The sequence below is a fragment of the Pecten maximus genome, chromosome 10 (genome assembly GCF_902652985.1).
Source record: "Pecten maximus chromosome 10, xPecMax1.1, whole genome shotgun sequence".
Classification (NCBI taxonomy): Eukaryota; Metazoa; Mollusca; class Bivalvia; order Pectinida; family Pectinidae; genus Pecten; species Pecten maximus.
This window is the reverse complement of record NC_047024.1, coordinates 41,401,066-41,421,364: the sequence shown is the minus strand read 5'-3', so window position 1 is coordinate 41,421,364 and position 20,299 is coordinate 41,401,066. Positions and strand designations below refer to the sequence as shown.

Genomic DNA, 20,299 nt, shown 5'->3' with positions numbered 1-20,299 from the left:
TGACTACTCTAGCTGTAGTGGTGGGCAGATGATAGAAAATATTCTAAAATTAGTCGATAAAGAAAATAAAACCTATCAACGGTGACAATTTTGAAAGGCATTTAATCAGAAATTTCTGATAGTGTTTATAAATCTTTAGATTTGAGTATTTCTTTAATGTTACCGAACCATGAGGTAAGTTAATTTCATATTTTACTGATATATTCATTAAGGAGATTACGATTACGATTAAGGAGACTTATATATATTAACAACTGGTAAATGTTTAGTTTGTGTTCATTATTAAAAGCGTTGATAACAAAGGCCAAGATGTGTAATAGATGCATTTGAGATGAACATAAATGTTTTACAAAAGGGCAATTCTTCACTACACTTAGAAAAACGATTATAATTGATAATCGATTGATTTCATACATGTATTTCCAATTATTCTGAAAGAGAAGTGAAGCCAATTCCCATCACTACAACTCAGACTTTAAATTGTACATCTATCTGTTACTGAAATAAGATTTTGCTTTGGTTCGTTTTTGTTTAACGTCCTATTAACAGCCAGGGTCATTTAAGGACGTGCCAGGTTTTGGTGGTGGAGGAAAGCCGGAGTACCCAGAGAAAAACCACCGGCCTATGGCCAGTACTAAGCAACTGCCCCACGTAGGTTTCGAACTCGCAAACCAGAGGTGGAGGGCTAGTGATAAAGTGTCGAGACACCTTAACCACCTGGCCACTGCGGCCCCGTTCTGAAATAAGACCATTCAATTGCAAGTATATATCTTATTTAGTCTTTGAATCTGTGATATGGAAAACCTTGTTTGAATGACACATGACCACTACAAATATCACATGTACTGTAAACCTTGCCTAATCCAACACAAGATATTGGTCAGATTAGACAGTATGTCAGAATACTCAGGGTTCTCACCAGTAAATTATCACTGTGTTTATGGATATTATTATGGAGACACTAAATAATCTAACTTCAGATTGAACAGAAATTGTGACTGCTTTCTTTTGGCTACTGAGTGACCTTGACCTCAGGTGAATGTGACCTTTGTCTAATAAACTTTAATTTTCTCTGAGTTTGACCTTTGTCTGATGACTCCAACTCCTGTCTGATAAAATTGAATGATCGATGATGACCTAAACTTTAGAATATAAGGTCAATAGGTGTCTTCTGATTTTGATCTTTGTCTGATCTCTGTCTGATGACCTTATAAACTCTGCATACTGATTTTCACCTCTATCTTATGACCTTAACCTCTCTCTACTGATTTTCACCTCTTTTTCAAACTGAAAATCTGTCTGATGACCGTAACCTCTGACAGTGACTGCTGATTTTGAACACTACCTTATGACTTTGACCCTTGTCAAATGACCTTGACTTCTTTCTGATGACCCAAATCTGTCTGCTGATTTTGAGCTCTATCCCCCTGTCTGCTTATTTCAACCTCTGTCGTTTATCCTTGACCTCTGAATACCTTGATCTTTGTCTTGATGATCCTAACCCCTGCCTGTTGCCTTTGATGACTATCTTATGACCTTTAACTCTGCCTGATGACCTTAACATCTCTCTGCCAATTTTGACCTCAGTCTATAACCTTTGCATCAGTCTGATGACCTTGACCCCTGCATGTTGCCTTTGATGTCTATCTTATTACTTTGACCTCTGTCTATAACCTTAGCATCAGTGTGATGACCTTAACCTCTGCCTGTTGCCTTTGACCTCTATCATATGACCTTAACCTCTGCCTACTGATTTTGACCTCTATCCTATGACTTTGACCTCTGTCTGCTGATTTTGACCTCTATCCTATGACCTTAACCACTGTATATAACCTTAGCATCAGTCTGATGACCTTAACCTTTGCCTGCTGATTTTGTCCTCTATCCTATGACCTTGACCTCTGTAAGAAGAACTTACCTATGTATAGTGATAAACTCGTCGTTGAGGGCTATGATGTAGGGATGGATGTAGCTGACTCCGAGCAGATTCTCCGACCACTGTAGAGGAGGTCGCTGTGATATACCAGCCGATGTTACGAACATACCTAGCGCACTTGGCCCGCTTAACAGGAACTCCTCCTGATAAAAATATCAGTACATCTTTAACATAAAATTATTTCGAAAATCTGCATAAAATGTCTTGATATATATTGTGCTTTACTTTTCATGATATTTTTTCGATAGTGAAATTCATCATATCAAATTGCACTCAAAAGAAATTTGGTTTCCTATATACATGAAGTTAAAAAAACATGAAAAGTTTCAATCTTAAAAGTCACAGTGGCTTTCTTGATTCCGAGACTGAAATAAAGAATATTTGACAGTGTACACTTAATTCTCCCTTATATCACCATATTTATCCTCAAATAAGCCCCCTCCCCAAGTGTTAAAGTTTAGAACCATATTTATCCTCAAATAAGCCCCCTCCCCAAGTGTTAAAGTTTAGAACCATATTTATCCTCAAATAAGCCCCCTCCCCAAGTGTTAAAGTTTAGAACCATAGTTATCCTAAAATAAGCCCCCTCCCCAAGTGTTAAAGTTTAGTATCAAAGCCTGGGAAGAGCTTATTAGTGAATCACCTTTAAATCACAAATTGGTGATTTTGCAAAGATGAAGAATGGAGCCTATCTGTAGGTAGGAGCTTGTTTTCTGATAAATACAGTACATAGTATTCAGCATAAACAATAGCATTTTAAGCATGTTATCTATTTTTTTTTTAAATCTTTTTAAAGTAAATATTCTTGATTATTAATTTTTATAAGGAGACAATTTTTCCCCAGTAACAGCATCAAACCCTATCTTCAATTACTGACCAATCCAGGTCTGTAAGCCATCACTGATTTTTAATGTAATGTGTCACGATCTTTACGACTTACCTTACTGATACGGCGGATGAGAGGTTTGCTGTTTTCACTGTCGAAGGGGAAAAGGTCCTGCATATGTCCAGATTCATAGTTTACCATGCAGTATTGGCTCATTGTGGCAACACAAATAAAACTGCCATCCACACCCTGAAATGTAACAAAAGGTCAGAGGTTACCTCCCTTGATCTATTAATACACACACCAATAATACAGAACATCTTTCTTTTTGTCTCGATATCATTGACTTTATCCTGATATGAGTTACCTCCCTTGATCTATAATTACACACACAAATAATTCAGAACATCTATCTTTTTGTCTCGATATCATTGACTTTTTCTGATAAGAGTTACCTCCCTTGATCTATAATTACACACACAAATAATTCAGAACATCTATCTTTTTGTCTCGATATCATTGACTTTCTCCTGATATGAGTTACCTCCCTTGATCTATAAATACACACACAAATAATTCAGAACATCTATCTTTTTGTCTCGATATCATTGACTTTATCCTGATATGAGTTACCTCCCTTGATCTATAAATACACACACAAATAATACACAACATCTATCTTTTTGTCTCTATATCATTGACTTTATCCTGATATGAGTTACCTCCCTTGATCTATATATACACACACCAATAATACAGAACATCTATCTTTTTGTCTCGATATCATTGACTTTATCCTGATATGAGTTACCTCCCTTGATCTATATTTACACACACCAATAATACAGAACATCTATCTTTTTGTCTCGATATCATTGACTTTATCCTGATATGAGTTACCTCCCTTGATCTATATATACACGTACTTAAACTTCTGGGGCCTTACACCAGGCATTTATCAATCAGAATGCCCAAGTCAGGTGTCAGGGTCAGAGGAAACTCTGGCTACAGATGTGTCTGGTTGTGAATTCTACTGATTCAATGTGAAACCACTAAATACCTTCTCAGAGGTTTATCTAGACCGATTTTACTACAGAAAATAGGTAGTATTACCCTCTGATGGTGCCCCCCCCTCCTTCCCAAATAAAGACAAATTCCCCATCAAGAAAAAATTTCCATAAAAATCCCCAAAATTTTGATGAAATATGTAAGGTTTATAGCAAAGAACAGCTGTAAAATGTTAAAGTTTAAAGAATAATTTAAGACACTGCAGCCCTCCATTTCCCCAAAAAAATCATAATGAGTAGTATTCCCCAAATCCTAGATTAGCCCCTGCTTCAGTTCTATACATCCTACCTTACTCCATGTATATATTAACTACTCTCAAACCCTACAACCCCTTTATAATGTCAAAATTACACTAAAAAAAGTGGTGGCAGGATAAAGGATTTACAAGACTGGTCAATTTTCTCACCAAGGACACGGCCGGCTCCGACAATGAGATGTCCTTCACGTGAATTAGTCGATCCTCTGTTGCTGTGTAGTACTGTAGCTGTTTCTTCTTCAGAGCTACACAGATCTGCAAAATAAACCCAACTTAAAATGTATGTCAGTGATTTTATTGGGTACATTTAAATTTGGGACCCCTTCCCCTAAAGAAATTTTGCTATATTTTCACAATATTGAGTTCATATTTTCCCAATAAGAAATTGTTAGTTTCCTTGTATGTTAATAAACATAAAGAAAAGTTTATCATTATACATTTCACATGTTTTCACAAGCCAATGTATTAAATTCTATAAGTCCCTATTTTTATTGATCACACCTAAATAATGCATTTTAAACAAAGATTTTATGGTAATGCTTGAGTTTGGAGAATTTGTTTGTTTTTGTTTAACGTCCTATCAACAGCCAGGGTCATTTAAGGACGTGCCAGGTTTGGAGGTGGAGGAAAGCCGGAGTACCCGGAGAAAAACCACCGGCCTACGGTCAGTACCTGGCAACTGCCCCACGTAGGTTTCGAACTCGCAACCCAAAAATTAGCAAATATTCAGGAAACATTCACATTAACATGACTACTAAATCTCCCTATAAACAGTAGCCTATATGGAAGGAACTTCATATTTTTCCCATTTTGGACATAAATTACAAAAAGATAAAACTTGTTTATTTTCCCTGCTGACTGATCCATAACTGTGTGTTTCCACCCTTTTAAATTCAGAGCATAATAGTCTACCGATATAAATCCACTATTTTAAAACCTTTACAAGGATTAAAATGGGCCGAAGTTTTGTTTTGTAGACACATATCTCTACACTGAAGGGACTATTACGGGCCAGAGTTTTGTTTTGTAGACACATACCTCTACACTGAAGGGACTATTACAGGCCGGAGTTTTGTTTGTAGACACATACCTCTACACTGAAGGGACTATTACGGGACCAGAGTTTTGTTTATAGACACATACCTCTACACTGAAGGGACTATTACGGGCCGGAGTTTTGTTTTGTAGACACATACCTCTACACTGAAGGGACTATTACGGGCCGGAGTTTTGTTTATAGACACATACCTCTACACTGAAGGGACTATTACGGGCCGGAGTTTTGTTTTATAGACACATACCTCTACACTGAAGAGACTATTACGGGCCGGAGTTTTGTTTATAGGCACATACCTCTACACTGAAGGGACTATTACGGGCCAGAGTTTTGTTTTGTAGACACATACCTCTACACTGACAGGACTATTACGGGCCGGAGTTTTGTTTTGTATACACATACCTCTACACTGACAGGACTATTACGGGCCGGAGTTTTGTTTTGTAGACACATACATCTACACTGAAGGGACTATTACAGGCCGGAGTTTTGTTTTGTAAACATGTACATCTACACTGAAGGGACTATTACAGGCCGGAGTTTTGTTTTGTAGACACATACATCTACACTGAAGGGACTATTACAGGCCGGAGTTTTGTTTTGTAAACACGTACATCTACACTGAAGGGACTATTACAGGCCGGAGTTTTGTTTTGTAGACACGTACCTCTACACTGAAGGGACTATTACGGACCAGAGTTTTGTTTTGTAGACACATACCTCTACACTGTAGGGACTATTACAGGACCAGAGTTTATAGACACATACCTCTACACTGAAGGGACTATTACGGGCCGGAGTTTTGTTTATAGACACATACCTCTACACTGTAGGGACTATTACAGGCCGGAGTTTTGTTTTGTAGACACATACCTCTACACTGAAGGGACTATTACAGGCCAGAGTTTTGTTTTGTAGACACATACCTCTACACTGAAGGGACTATTACGGGCCAGAGTTTTGTTTTGTAGACACATACCTCTACACTGAAGGGACTATTACGGACCAGAGTTTTGTTTTGTAGACACATACCTCTACACTGAAGGGACTATTACGGACCAGAGTTTTGTTTATAGGCACATACCTCTACACTGAAGGGACTATTACGGGCCGGAGTTTTGTTTTGTAGACACATACCTCTACACTGAAGGGACTATTACAGGATGGAGTTTTGTTTATAGACACATACCTCTACACTGAAGGGACTATTACGGGCCAGAGTTTTGTTTTGTAGACACATATCTCTACACTGAAGGGACTATTACGGGCCGGAGTTTTGTTTATAGGCACATACCTCTACAATGAAGGGACTATTACGGACCAGAGTTTTGTTTTGTAGACACATACCTCTACACTGAAGGGACTATTACAGGCCGGAGTTTTGTTTTGTAGACACATATCTCTACACTGAAGGGACTATTACGGACCAGAGTTTTGTTTTGTAGACACATACCTCTACACTGAAGGGACTATTACGGACCAGAGTTTTGTTTTGTAGACACATATCTCTACAGTGAAGGGACTATTACAGGCTGGAGTTTTGTTTATAGACACATACCTCTACACTGAAGGGACTATTACAGGCCAGAGTTTTGTTTTTTAGACACATACCTCTACACTGAAGGGACTATTACAGGCCGGAGTTTTGTTTTGTAGACACATACCTCTACACTGAAGGGACTATTACGGGCCGGAGTTTTGTTTATAGACACATACCTCTACACTGAAGGGACTATTACGGGCCGGAGTTTTGTTTATAGACACATACCTCTACACTGAAGGGACTATTACAGACCAGAGTTTTGTTTTGTAGACACATACCTCTACAGTGAAGGGACTATTACAGGCCGGAGTTTTGTTTTGTAGACACATACCTCTACACTGAAGGGACTATTACGGACCAGAGTTTTGTTTATAGACACATACCTCTACACTGAAGGGACTATTACGGGCCGGAGTTTTGTTTATAGACACATACCTCTACACTGAAGGGACTATTACAGGCCGGAGTTTTGTTTTGTAGACACATACCTCTACACTGAAGGGACTATTACGGGCCGGAGTTTTGTTTATAGACACATACCTCTACACTGAAGGGACTATTACAGGCCGGAGTTTTGTTTTGTAGACACATACCCCTACACTGAAGGGACTATTACGGGCCGGAGTTTTGTTTATAGACACATACCTCTACACTGAAGGGACTATTACGGGCCGGAGTTTTGTTTATAGACACATATCTCTACACTGAAGGGACTATTACGGGCCGGAGTTTTGTTTTGTAGACACATATCTCTACACTGAAGGGACTATTACGGGCTGGAGTTTTGTTTATAGACACATACCTCTACACTGAAGGGACTATTACAGACCAGAGTTTTGTTTATAGACACATACCTCTACACTGAAGGGACTATTACAGGCCGGAGTTTTGTTTATAGACACATACCTCTACACTGAAGGGACTATTACAGGCCGGAGTTTTGTTTATAGACACATACCTCTACACTGAAGGGACTATTACAGGCCAGAGTTTTGTTTTGTAGACACATACCTCTACACTGAAGGGACTATTACGGGCCAGAGTTTTGTTTATAGACACATACCTCTACACTGAAGGGACTATTACAGGCCGGAGTTTTGTTTATAGACACATACCTCTACACTGAAGGGACTATTACAGGCCGGAGTTTTGTTTATAGACACATACCTCTACACTGAAGGGACTATTATGGGCCGGAGTTTTGTTTGTAGACACATACCTCTACACTGAAGGGACTATTACAGGCCGGAGTTTTGTTTATAGACACATACCTCTACACTGAAGGGACTATTACAGGCCGGAGTTTTGTTTATAGACACATACCTCTACACTGAAGGGACTATTACAGACCGGAGTTTTGTTTATAGACACATACCTCTACACTGAAGGGACTATTACAGGCCGGAGTTTTGTTTATAGACACATACCTCTACACTGAAGGGACTATTACGGGCCGGAGTTTTGTTTTGTAGACACATACCTCTACACTGAAGGGACTATTACAGGCCGGAGTTTTGTTTATAGACACATACCTCTACACTGAAGGGACTATTACGGGCCGGAGTTTTGTTTTGTAGACACATACCTCTACACTGAAGGGACTATTACGGGCCGGAGTTTTGTTTTGTAGACACATACCTCTACACTGAAGGGACTATTACAGGCCAGAGTTTTGTTTATAGACACATACCTCTACACTGAAGGGACTATTACGGGCCGGAGTTTTGTTTATAGACACATACCTCTACACTGAAGGGACTATTACGGGCCGGAGTTTTGTTTTGTAGACACATACCTCTACACTGAAGGGACTATTACGGGCCGGAGTTTTGTTTTGTAGACACATACCTCTACACTGAAGGGACTATTACGGGCCGGAGTTTTGTTTATAGACACATACCTCTACACTGAAGGGACTATTACGGGCCGGAGTTTTGTTTATAGACACATACCTCTACACTGAAGGGACTATTACGGGCCGGAGTTTTGTTTTGTAGACACATACCTCTACACTGAAGGGACTATTACAGGCCAGAGTTTTGTTTATAGACACATACCTCTACACTGAAGGGACTATTACGGGCCGGAGTTTTGTTTATAGACACATACCTCTACACTGAAGGGACTATTACAGGCCGGAGTTTTGTTTTGTAGACACATACCTCTACACTGAAGGGACTATTACGGGCCGGAGTTTTGTTTATAGACACATACCTCTACACTGAAGGGACTATTACGGGCCGGAGTTTTGTTTTGTGGACACATACCTCTACACTGAAGGGACTATTACGGGCCGGAGTTTTGTTTATAGACACATACCTCTACACTGAAGGGACTATTACGGACCAGAGTTTTGTTTATAGACACATACCTCTACACTGAAGGGACTATTACGGGCCGGAGTTTTGTTTTGTAGACACATACCTCTACACTGAAGGGACTATTACGGGCCGGAGTTTCATTCAAACAGAAACTTGTGACTCCTTTGACTTTCGCTCCACTCATGATCGGCTGAAATCAAACAAAAACAAAATCCATATAATTGTGTCTTAGTTACAGTAAAATCTTCAGTAGAAAATATGATAAATGGAAAATTATTATAAAAACATAATTTACAAATAAATCATGAAAGTTTAACCACACCACCATATTGACACCATAATAGGCCCCAGGACGATATTGTAGGATTATGAAATATCAATTTCAAAGAACTGCAACTGACATGGGTGTTCTTAATACAATCTTTTCCATTTTCACCGATCAGATTAATAAACCCCAAGAAATTGCAAAGTTAATCTAAATGCTTCTTTTGCATTTATAATATATAACAAGTCAAAAAAAAGTGTGCATCATTTTTTTTTATCAATGGCAGTGTACAGCTGTAATAAAATATTGATATAGTAAAAGTATTGGTAAAATTTACTTGATTTTGTATTGTTTAACATCCTATCAATAGCTATGGTCGTTTAAGGACAACCTCCCCTGTGTGCAGACAGGTTCCGCTATACACTGGATAGAAACAGATCACAATCACTTTATCTCTAAATAAAATCAACCAGTTACTGTAGAATAAAGTGTACTAATTACCGACCTCTAAATCAAACATGTTGAGTAGTGTCAGGGTATTATCACACAGGACTAGAATCCGATTTAAAGCCGACGCTGCCTTCAGTTGAGAAACCGGCTTTTTCTACAACAAATAAAACAATAAAATAATTTCATCAGATACTTGTATATGTTGCATTAGAGACTTGAGAGAATCTTGGTTCAAAATTTAGGTTTCTTGTTGCATCACTGCTAATAATATGAACTTGACCATAATGGTGAGCGAATGATGGACTCCTGAAGAATTCCATGCACTCACAATACCCGAGATCTAAGCATCCTAACAAGCACAATGTGATTAAAGCCAGATTTTTAATGCTACTGCAATATTCTACCCTCCAATTGATAAAACCATATTTTTAATTTTACTCCGATATTCTACCCTCCTATTCTTAAAAAAAAAGTCTTTAATTGAAATTCTACTGCGATATTCTTCCTTTCAATCATTAAAACCAGATCTTTAATTCTACTGTTATATTCTACCCTCCTTTTGTCAAAACCAGGGCCCAGTTGTTCAAAAGGTGATGATCAGCTTAATCACTTGATTAGTGAAAATTTCGTTTCTCCTTTACTTCAAAACCTGAGTGTGTGCATGTCTTAAAATGGTCAGGTAGGAAGAGAATGACAGGTGTTACTGTTTCAGGAAATTTTGTTAAGTTTTGAAATTGTACTGCACCATTGGTGCATGATACCTATACTATTTGTGAGGTGAATCGGGAGTTACCTCCCCTATCGGTTTCAGTCCATGCTTTCGCCATGAGCCGCGGAAAAGCACGCTGCGTGCTCTGCTTGTCAAAATGTCGAATATAAGTCCCAAAGTAAGTGGTTCAATGACAGATTGATTTGTTTACATGTTTAATAGATTGATTGATTTGGTTATATGTCAACTTTAAGTGCAAAGATTCAGGAAAGTCGAAAATGCGTTGATGAAAAGTTTAGTGTAACAGTTGTTATGGTTTGGAAGTCATTTCGTCCATATGTTGTATTATGTACCGAAATGTCCTGATCATGTCACAGATTTCGAAGTGTATTTTGTTCAGTGAAAGAGTTATTATCTCGTCATGTATATTCTCAGATCAAAGCGTTACAGTCTAACTATACAGAATAATTAATCTAGTCATGATTTGTGCCCTTTATAGGTCTATCTGTATGAGTCGAGTCCTATCAACTTACACATTCTTGTATGTTTATTTACAGCTGGGAATACTGTTATTCTATAGGTAATTCCTGTCATTGTACATGTTCATCTTTACAGAGATCATCAGGATGTAAGTGTAACTAATATTGTATAATTTTGTTAATTAGTAAGGATACTTATGTCACATAAGAATTGATAATATTTTCATGAGAAAACAAGTGTTACTGTCTAAGACTATTTTGAACCTTTCAAGTATTGTATCACTTTAAGTAAGGGAGATAACCCAATTCTGAATTTGTCAAAACTATAGAAATTATAATTTCTCTTAATGTGTAGAGTTTCATGTGTTTCTTATCAAATTGGTGAAATGTTAATTGAACATAATGTGCATTCATGCATTATTGCTGATATTTCTAGTCATATCACTAGCGAACAATTCTAGCTTATCTGAATTTCATATTGAGTTTGATTATGATCCATTGTATAGTGTAATCTTAGTAGCCTTGTATTGAGGTATGTTTGATTTGTATGTTGTAGTTTTACGGGATCAATAAAGAGATTGGATCTTAGTTAGCTGTCTGTAGTTTATGGCAGAACAGAAATTATTTTATCAGGATTTTTAAATTCTTGTTAAACCGTGATTACATTTAGCCTATAATCACCCTTCGAATAACTGGGCCCAGATCTTTAATTCTACTCCGATATTTTATCCTCCTATCATTAAAACCAGATCTTTAATTCTACTCTCATAGACTTCCTTCCAGTTAACTTGAATGCAGAGTATCTGAGTGGAATTAAAGATACAGATTTAATCAGATTGTGGGAAACAAATACTATCCAGGGGAGGGATCGCACCACAGACCTCATATATATATATCTTCATCTAATGTTCGACTCATTAAAGCCCCACCCATATGCACAACCTTAAGATACACACTTACCTAAGTCAGTACATTGTAATTATGATCACTTACTAAAGACTGTAATTATGACAATCAGTAACCAAAGACATTAATTATCACCATCACTTACCAAAGTCAGTAATTATGATAACCACTTACCAATGTCAGTAATTATGATAACCACTTACCAAAGTCAGTAATTATCATCACTTACCAAAGTCAGTAATTATGGTAATCATTTACCAAAGTCAGTAATTATGATAATCACTTACCAAAGTCAGTAATTATGATCACTTACCAAAGTCAGTAATTATGATAATCACTTACCAAAGCTAGATATTTATGTCCCAGTTTTTCATTATGAAATACAACTTTTCCACTTGACGACTGACGCTCTTCGATCATGTAATGAACCACAAAGCTGAAAGTGAAATATAACAAATTGTTAATAAACATGTACACAAAGTTCAATATACCTTCCACGGAACAGGTAGTAAATATATAGGCATTAAAAAGCTGACAAAATTAATGCAAGCATGTACAGATAGGAAACTTATCTTATTCCTTATAGCAATGTTAAGATAATCCTCCAAAGTAGGGATATGACATGATTTTATAATCAGTAAATACAAAACATATTCAAATGACACAAAGTAAAGAATTCCAGATGTTTTCTTCTAATTCTACAGGAAAATGACCAACTTCAACATTATGTAACTGTCAGAAGAGGTGTAAAAAGACATTTTTAACGGGCAGAATATAATTGAGGTTGGCTGGTAAAATGATACAGAGCTGACTTGAATTATGAGATTCAAATAAAATTCAAGAAACTGTCTACACGCATGTGTTCATTACTTTTTAAAATGACTGATAAAGTTCTATCATATTATAGCTTAAATATACTTACCAGTCACTAGTTCCAATGTACAAATTTTTTCCACAAAAATCAATGCATTCGATCTGTGAGAAAACAGAGAAAAGTTAATTATATATGTATATATACCCATTGAGTTAAATGCATAAAAAACTACAAAATACCACAACAAAATTGAACTGAAACATTCATAAATTTGCATATTACATACAAATTCTGATTATAATCTTCTAAAGCTTTCATTATAAAATATCTTAAATCTTCTTTTTATAAATGTATAAAGATAATATGAGTATGCCCTTTGGGAATTAATTATATAAGCTAGCTAGCTGATGAGTAACCCACATCACTTCAACCAACTTACCCTGGACGGTACACACTCAATAATACATAATAAACTTACTCAGAGCAAATATATATACTCTACCTTCTCCAATTGTATATATATAGTATTAAAGCTATATAGGGAATTCATGAGGATACACAGCCATCAATAAACAGACTACTGAAAAACTTTTGACAGGTGCTAGTATAGAGAATAAGGCCACCTTACTTGCTCAGACTATAGCGGGAGTTTCCTTTCGCTTAGTGGTAGGATGTTTGCCTTGAGAGCAAAAGGTCGCTAGTTGGAAGCTCAGCATGGGCAGGTTATTTTTCATTACTCCTTCCTATTACACATTTGGTACAGTTGACCACTCCAAGGGAAAGCTATAGGAAATTGAGAGGCTTCCTTGGAGATAATATAAAGAACCTGGGTTTTGGTCGTCTTCGGGGGCAAAGACTTTGTGAAGGAGGAAGTACGTAGTGTACATGTAGAGAGTATAAGGTCACATTATATTACTAGCTCATCAGACAAGCAGGAATTTTCCTTTATATTAGCCTAGTGGTAATTAAGATCGCATGTTTGCCTTGAGAGCGAAAGATCGCAAGTTCAATGCCCGTCACAGGCAGGGTATTTTTCATTTTTCCTTCCTATTATAATAACGTCAGATAATAAATTGCCATCGACATGCAACCTCTTATGTTATAAGAGCATAAGCTAAAATTTCTTATTCCCTTTTGTATAATTAACACCTACTAGTATAGGTATACACAAGTCCAATCAGTTTACACATTCTGCCAAGCCATCAACTCGATTTTGTGTGCCACAGTAAATTGCGGAAGCAATGAAGCATCATAAAAGTCCACCATTAACCTTATAGAAATGGAATGGAGAACAACCCGTGTCATTGGCTAAAAATGTTATTATATAGGTCCTAAAGAAACAACCAGGTGCTTCCCAGTTAACTATAGTTTGTAGAGAAGTGTACTTATGTGTTTGTGAAAGATTCTACTCTACAGATTTGGAAGTGATGTCTAAAATAAGTCAGCGATGGAATTTACCAAGGAACTCGAACCTATGGCCAATTTGATTACATTTGCCCTGTACGTGTATAGCCAGATTTGACCCTATAATCCAAATTCATACAAAACATCCATTAGCCAATGTCGGTGTTCCGGGATCCGACAGTCAATTCCCGACAATCAGCCGACATATTCAGTCATTCATCTAAAGCACACCACGACATGTGAATACCTATATAGCCATAGCACCCCAATAACAGACCATCTGTTTAATTCTCCTCAGGACCACCCGCCGATCTGCTTCTACTTGCATCAACATCGATTGACAGCTACAATTCACGAGTTTGATGTCAATATTTACCTGTGTTTTTGCCTTATCGGACATCAACTTGATCCGCTCGATCGCGGGAACCAACTCGAACGCCTTTACACTCATTTTCCCGCATTACACGAATCAAATCAAATGCAAAACCAGGCTTATGTTGTGACAGCAGGATAACCGATAGAATTTTTACAGGGCAGCGCCATTTTGGATTCAGCACCCTCACTGACTTCCGGTAGATCCCACCCACTTCGCTTCAGTAACCACAACTCTTCCTGATTGCCGCAAAATGAAAAAAAAATGAACAAATAATCAAATAATATTGTTCACACGTACAAACAGCGCGTTTAAACAAAACACTTTCCACTTCAAAACGCATCTGAATAAAATGTTTGTTTTTTTTAAACTTGAACACGTGAAGTTAAAATTTAGGTGGCTGAAGAAGAGTAGTCGACTCTCATATTATGATTTATTTTTGCAAAATATTCTGTACCGATCAAAAACAATCTTTCCTCCTTTATTTCAATAAAAAAAAATATCACCCGGGTGACCATTCTGCCAAAGCACAATATCTTTTGCAAATAAAATTGAAACCTTGGATAGCTCTTTCTGAAAAAAAAACAACAACAAAAACAAGTGGTTGGGAGTTACCGATATAAATATACTCAAGCTTGGGGTGAAAGTGGTTATTAAAATTTCACCCCCAAAAATGTAAATACACACCTGTATATGCATGTTGGCAGGCAAGATAGCGAAAGAAAATATTATCTCAAAGGCGAAGAATGACAGAAAGTGGAAAGGGAAAGACACTATAGGTGTTGTTATACAGTTGTAGTCTCTGGCTTTTGATGAACACATCATATCAGTACTGAAATTAACAGGGGATCTAAGAAGGATATTGGCGCCCACCATTGAATGATCCATATCAGTCAAATGAAAGACTGATCTTTTCTCTGCTTTTCCCTTCTTTCACTCTTCCTTCAAAATTCCGAGTAATTTGATTAAGCCACATAACAAGTAGACCGTTAATATAAAGCTCCTCTTGAAATATGTATATATAAAAAGAAGAAAAAAACAATATCAAAAGTTAAAAGAAATGGCAAATTATGGAGAAAATATTTAAGAACTGGGGAGCCAATGATATACAAGGAATATTGTAGAACAAAGTAAAGGCATTAACCAGGAAGACTGTTAAATTACACGAGAAGCAAATAGTCAAACAAGTTAAAGATCCCCCCCCCCCCCCCCCCCCCCCCCAAAAAATAAATAAATAAATAATAAAACTAATAGTAGAACCTATTACCAGACCCGATATTACTCCGGAAAAACCGGGAAAAGTGCAAACAAATTTACCTAAGTTGAAATATTCAAAATCTCCAGGACCAGATATGATTCATCCAAGAGTTTCAAAAGAAACGTGCGATGTCATATGTAAGCCGCTATCATTACTATTTCAAACATCACAAAGTACCAGAAAATTACCAACAGACTTGAAAATGTAAGAGCTACGTCAAGATATATGTTTGAACTACAAAATTTATTACATTTAAAAACTGACGAACCGGTTTGTCTGAACAGTCCCCTGATCTACGGTTTCACAACTTATAACTCGGGCTAAATGGAACCATGTTATAAGCGGTATACCACAAGGATTAGTTTTAGGACCACCTTTATTTGTTATTAATATAAATGACATGCCGGGAGTCACAAATCCTGGAAAGAATATATTTCTTTTCGCGGGCGATACAAAGGCATTTAGGGCAATCATTGAAGAGGAAGATTGTCAGATTTTACAGCAAGACATTTCTAAAAAAAAATAATAATAATAAATAAATAAATAAAAAAATAAAAAGATGGTCCGATATATCTGGCAACTCCGTTTTCACCCAGAAAAATGCAAAAAGATGTGCGTGGTGAATTCAAATATAGATCAATTTAATTACACCCTCAATGAAGATGCAGAAGTACTAGAATTTGTGAACTTCGAAAAACACATCGGTGTCACAATATCATTATTGTCATTTGATAAACATATATGTGAAAAAGGCAAATAAACTTAACGGAGAAAACTCGAAAATAGGAACTTAACGGAGATAAACTCGATAACAGGAACTTTACGGGGAACAACTCGATAATAGGAACTTTAACGGGGGAAAACTCGAGAATAGGAACTTTACGGAGAACAACTCGATAATAGGAACTTTACGGAGAACAACTCGATAACAGGAACTTTACGGAGAACAACTCGATAATAGGAACCTTACGGAGAACAACTCGATAATAGGAACTTTACGGAGAACAACTCGATAATAGGAACTTTACGGAGAACAACTCGATAATAGGAACCTTACGGGGAACAACTCGATAATAGGAACCTTACGGAGAACAACTCGATAATAGGAACCTTACGGAGAACAACTCGATAACAGGAACTTTACGGAGAACAACTCGATAACAGGAACTTTACGGAGAACAACTCGATAACAGGAACTTTACGGGGAACAACTCGATAATAGGAACCTTACGGAGAACAACTCGATAATAGGAACTTTACGGAGAACAACTCGATAATAGGAACCTTACGGGGAACAACTCGATAATAGGAACTTTACGGAGAACAACTCGATAATAGGAACTTTACGGGGAACAACTCGATAATAGGAACTTTACGGAGAACAACTCGATAATAGGAACTTTACGGGGAACAACTCGATAATAGGAACTTTACGGGGAACAACTCGATAATAGGAACTTTAAGGGAAACAACTCGATAATAGGAACTTTACGGAGAACAACTCGATAACAGGAACTTCACGGAGAACTCGATAATAGGAACTTTACGGAGAAAAACCTCGATAATAGGAACTTTACGGGGAACAACTCGATAATAGGAACTTTACAGGGAAAAACTCGATAATAGGAACTTTACGGAGAACAACTCGATAATAGGAACTTTACGGAGAACAACTCGATAATAGGAACTTTACGGGGAACAACTCGATAATAGGAACTTTACGGGGAAAAACTCGATAATAGGAACCTTACGGAGAACAACTCGATAATAGGAACCTTACGGAGAACAACTCGATAATAGGAACTTTACGGAGAACAACTCGATAACAGAAACTTTACGGAGAACAACTCGATAATAGGAACTTTACGGGGAACATCTCGATAATAGGAACTTTACGGAGAACAACTCGATAATAGGAACTTTACGGGGAACAACTCGATAATAGGAACTTTACGGGGAACAACTCGATAATAGGAACTTTAAGGGAAACAACTCGATAATAGGAACTTTACGGAGAACAACTCGATAACAGGAACTTCACGGAGAAAAACTTTGATAATAGGAACTTTACGGGGAACAACTCGATAATAGGAACTTTACGGGGAACAACTCGATAATAGGAACTTTACGGAGAACAACTCCATAATAGGAACTTTACGGGGATCAACTCGATAATAGGAACTTTACGGAGAAAACTCGATAATATGAACTTTACGGGGAACAACTCGATAATAGGAACCTTACGGAGAACAACTCGATAATAGGAACTTTACGGAGAACAACTCGATAATAGGAACCTTACGGGGAACAACTCGATAATAGAAACTTTACGGAGAACAACTCGATAATAGGAACCTTACGGAGAACAACTCGATAATAGGAACTTTACGGAGAACAACTCGATAATAGGAACTTTACGGAGAACAACTCGATAATAGGAACTTTACGGAGAACAACTCGATAATAGGAACTTTACGGAGAACAACTCGATAATAGGAACTTTACGGAGAACAACTCGATAATAGGAACTTTACGGAGAACAACTCGATAATAGGAACTTTACGGGGAAAAACTCGATAATAGGAACTTTACGGAGAACAACTCGATTATAGCAACTTTACGGGGAACAACTCGATAATAGGAACTTTACGGGGAATAACTCGATAATAGGAACTTTACGGGGAACAACTCGATAATAGCAACTTTACGGGGAACAACTCGATAATAGCAACTTTACGGAGAATAACTCGATAATAGGAACCTTACGGAGAAAACTCGATAATATGAACTTTACGGGGAACAACTCGATAATAGGAACCTTACGGAGAACAACTCGATAATAGGAACTTTACGGAGAACAACTCGATAATAGGAACCTTACGGGGAACAACTCGATAATAGGAACCTTACGGAGAACAACTCGATAATAGGAACTTTACGGAGAAAAACTCGATAATAGGAACTTTACGGAGAATAACTCGATAATAGGAACTTTACGGAGAACAACTCGATAATAGGAACTTTACGGAGAATAACTCGATAATAGGAACTTTACGGGGAACAACTCGATAATAGGAACTTAACGGAGATAAACTCGATAATAGGAACTTTACGGGGAACAACTCGATAATAGGAACTTTACGGGGAATAACTCGATAATAGGAACTTTACGGAGAACAACTCGATAATAGGAACCTTACGGAAAACAACTCGATAATAGGAATTTTACGGAGAACAACTCGATATTAGGAACTTTACGGAGAACAACTCGATAATAGGAACTTTACGGAGAACAACTCGATAATAGGAACTTTACGGAGAACAACTCGATAATAGGAACTTTACGGAGAACAACTCGATAATAGGAACTTTACAGGGAACAACTCGATAATAGGAACTTTACTGAGAACAACTCGATAATAGGAACTTTACGGGGAACAACTCGATAATAGCAACTTTACGGAGAATAACTCGATAATAGGAACCTTACGGAGAACAACTCGATAATAGGAACCTTACGGAGAACAACTCGATAATAGGAATTTTACAGAGAACAACTCGATAATAGGAACTTTACGGGGAACAACTCGATAATAGGAACTTTACGGGGAATAATTCGATAATAGGAACCTTACGGAGAACAACTCGATAATAGGAACCTTACGGAGAACAACTCGATATTAGGAACTTTACGGAGAACAACTCGATAATAGGAACTTTACAGGGAACAACTCGATAATAGGAAGTTTACGGAGAACAACTCGATAATAGGAACTTTACGGGGAACAACTCGATAACAGGAACTTTACGGGGAACAACTCGATAACAGGAACTTTACGGAGAACTCGATAATAGGAACCTTACGGAGAAAAACTCGATAATAGGAACTTTACAGGGAACAACTCGATAATAGGAACTTTACGGAGAACAACTCGATAATAGGAACTTTACGGAGAACAACTCGATAATAGGAACCTTACGGAGAACAACTCGATAATAGGAACTTTACGGAGAAAAACCTCGATAATAGGAACTTTACGGAGAACAACTCGATAATAGGAACTTTACGGAGAACAACTCGATAATAGGAACTTTACGGAGAAAAACCTCGATAATAGGAACTTTACGGAGAATAACTCGATAATAGGAACTTTACGGAGAACTCGATAATAGGAACTTTACGGGGAACAACTCGATAATAGGAACTTTACGGAGAACAACTCGATAATAGGAACTTTACGGGGAACAACTCGATAACAGGAACTTTACGGGGAACAACTCGATAACAGGAACTTTACGGGGAACAACTCGATAATAGGAACTTTACGGAGAACAACTCGATAATAGGAACTTTACGGGGAACAACTCGATAACAGGAACTTTACGGGGAACAACTCGATAACAGGAACTTTACGGGGAATAACTCGATAATAGGAACTTTACGGAGAACAACTCGATAATAGGAACTTTACGGGGAACAACTCGATAACAGGAACTTTACGGGGAACAACTCGATAACAGGAACTTTACGGAGAACAACTCGATAATAGGAACTTTACGGAGAACAACTCGATAATAGGAACTGTACGGGGAACAACTCGATAATAGCAACTTTACGGGGGAAAACTCGATAA

At 37.5% G+C, this 20,299-nt stretch overlaps 1 protein-coding gene across 1 annotated transcript in view; it reads right to left on the bottom strand.

The window, feature by feature from the left end:
- The window catches only part of LOC117336042 (transforming growth factor-beta receptor-associated protein 1-like), a 56,027-nt gene extending 41,426 nt beyond the window's left edge, over positions 1 to 14,601 (bottom strand). The window contains exons 1-8 of the mRNA XM_033896382.1: positions 14,411 to 14,601; positions 12,739 to 12,791; positions 12,159 to 12,252; positions 9,778 to 9,876; positions 9,111 to 9,197; positions 4,237 to 4,341; positions 2,877 to 3,011; positions 1,919 to 2,079 (exon numbers count right to left, since the gene is read on the bottom strand). Of these exons, the coding sequence (XP_033752273.1) occupies positions 1,919 to 2,079; positions 2,877 to 3,011; positions 4,237 to 4,341; positions 9,111 to 9,197; positions 9,778 to 9,876; positions 12,159 to 12,252; positions 12,739 to 12,791; positions 14,411 to 14,485 (809 nt within the window). The 5' untranslated portion in view covers positions 14,486 to 14,601. The remainder of the gene's footprint in view (positions 1 to 1,918; positions 2,080 to 2,876; positions 3,012 to 4,236; positions 4,342 to 9,110; positions 9,198 to 9,777; positions 9,877 to 12,158; positions 12,253 to 12,738; positions 12,792 to 14,410) is intronic.
- Positions 14,602 to 20,299: the final 5,698 nt, after the last annotated feature.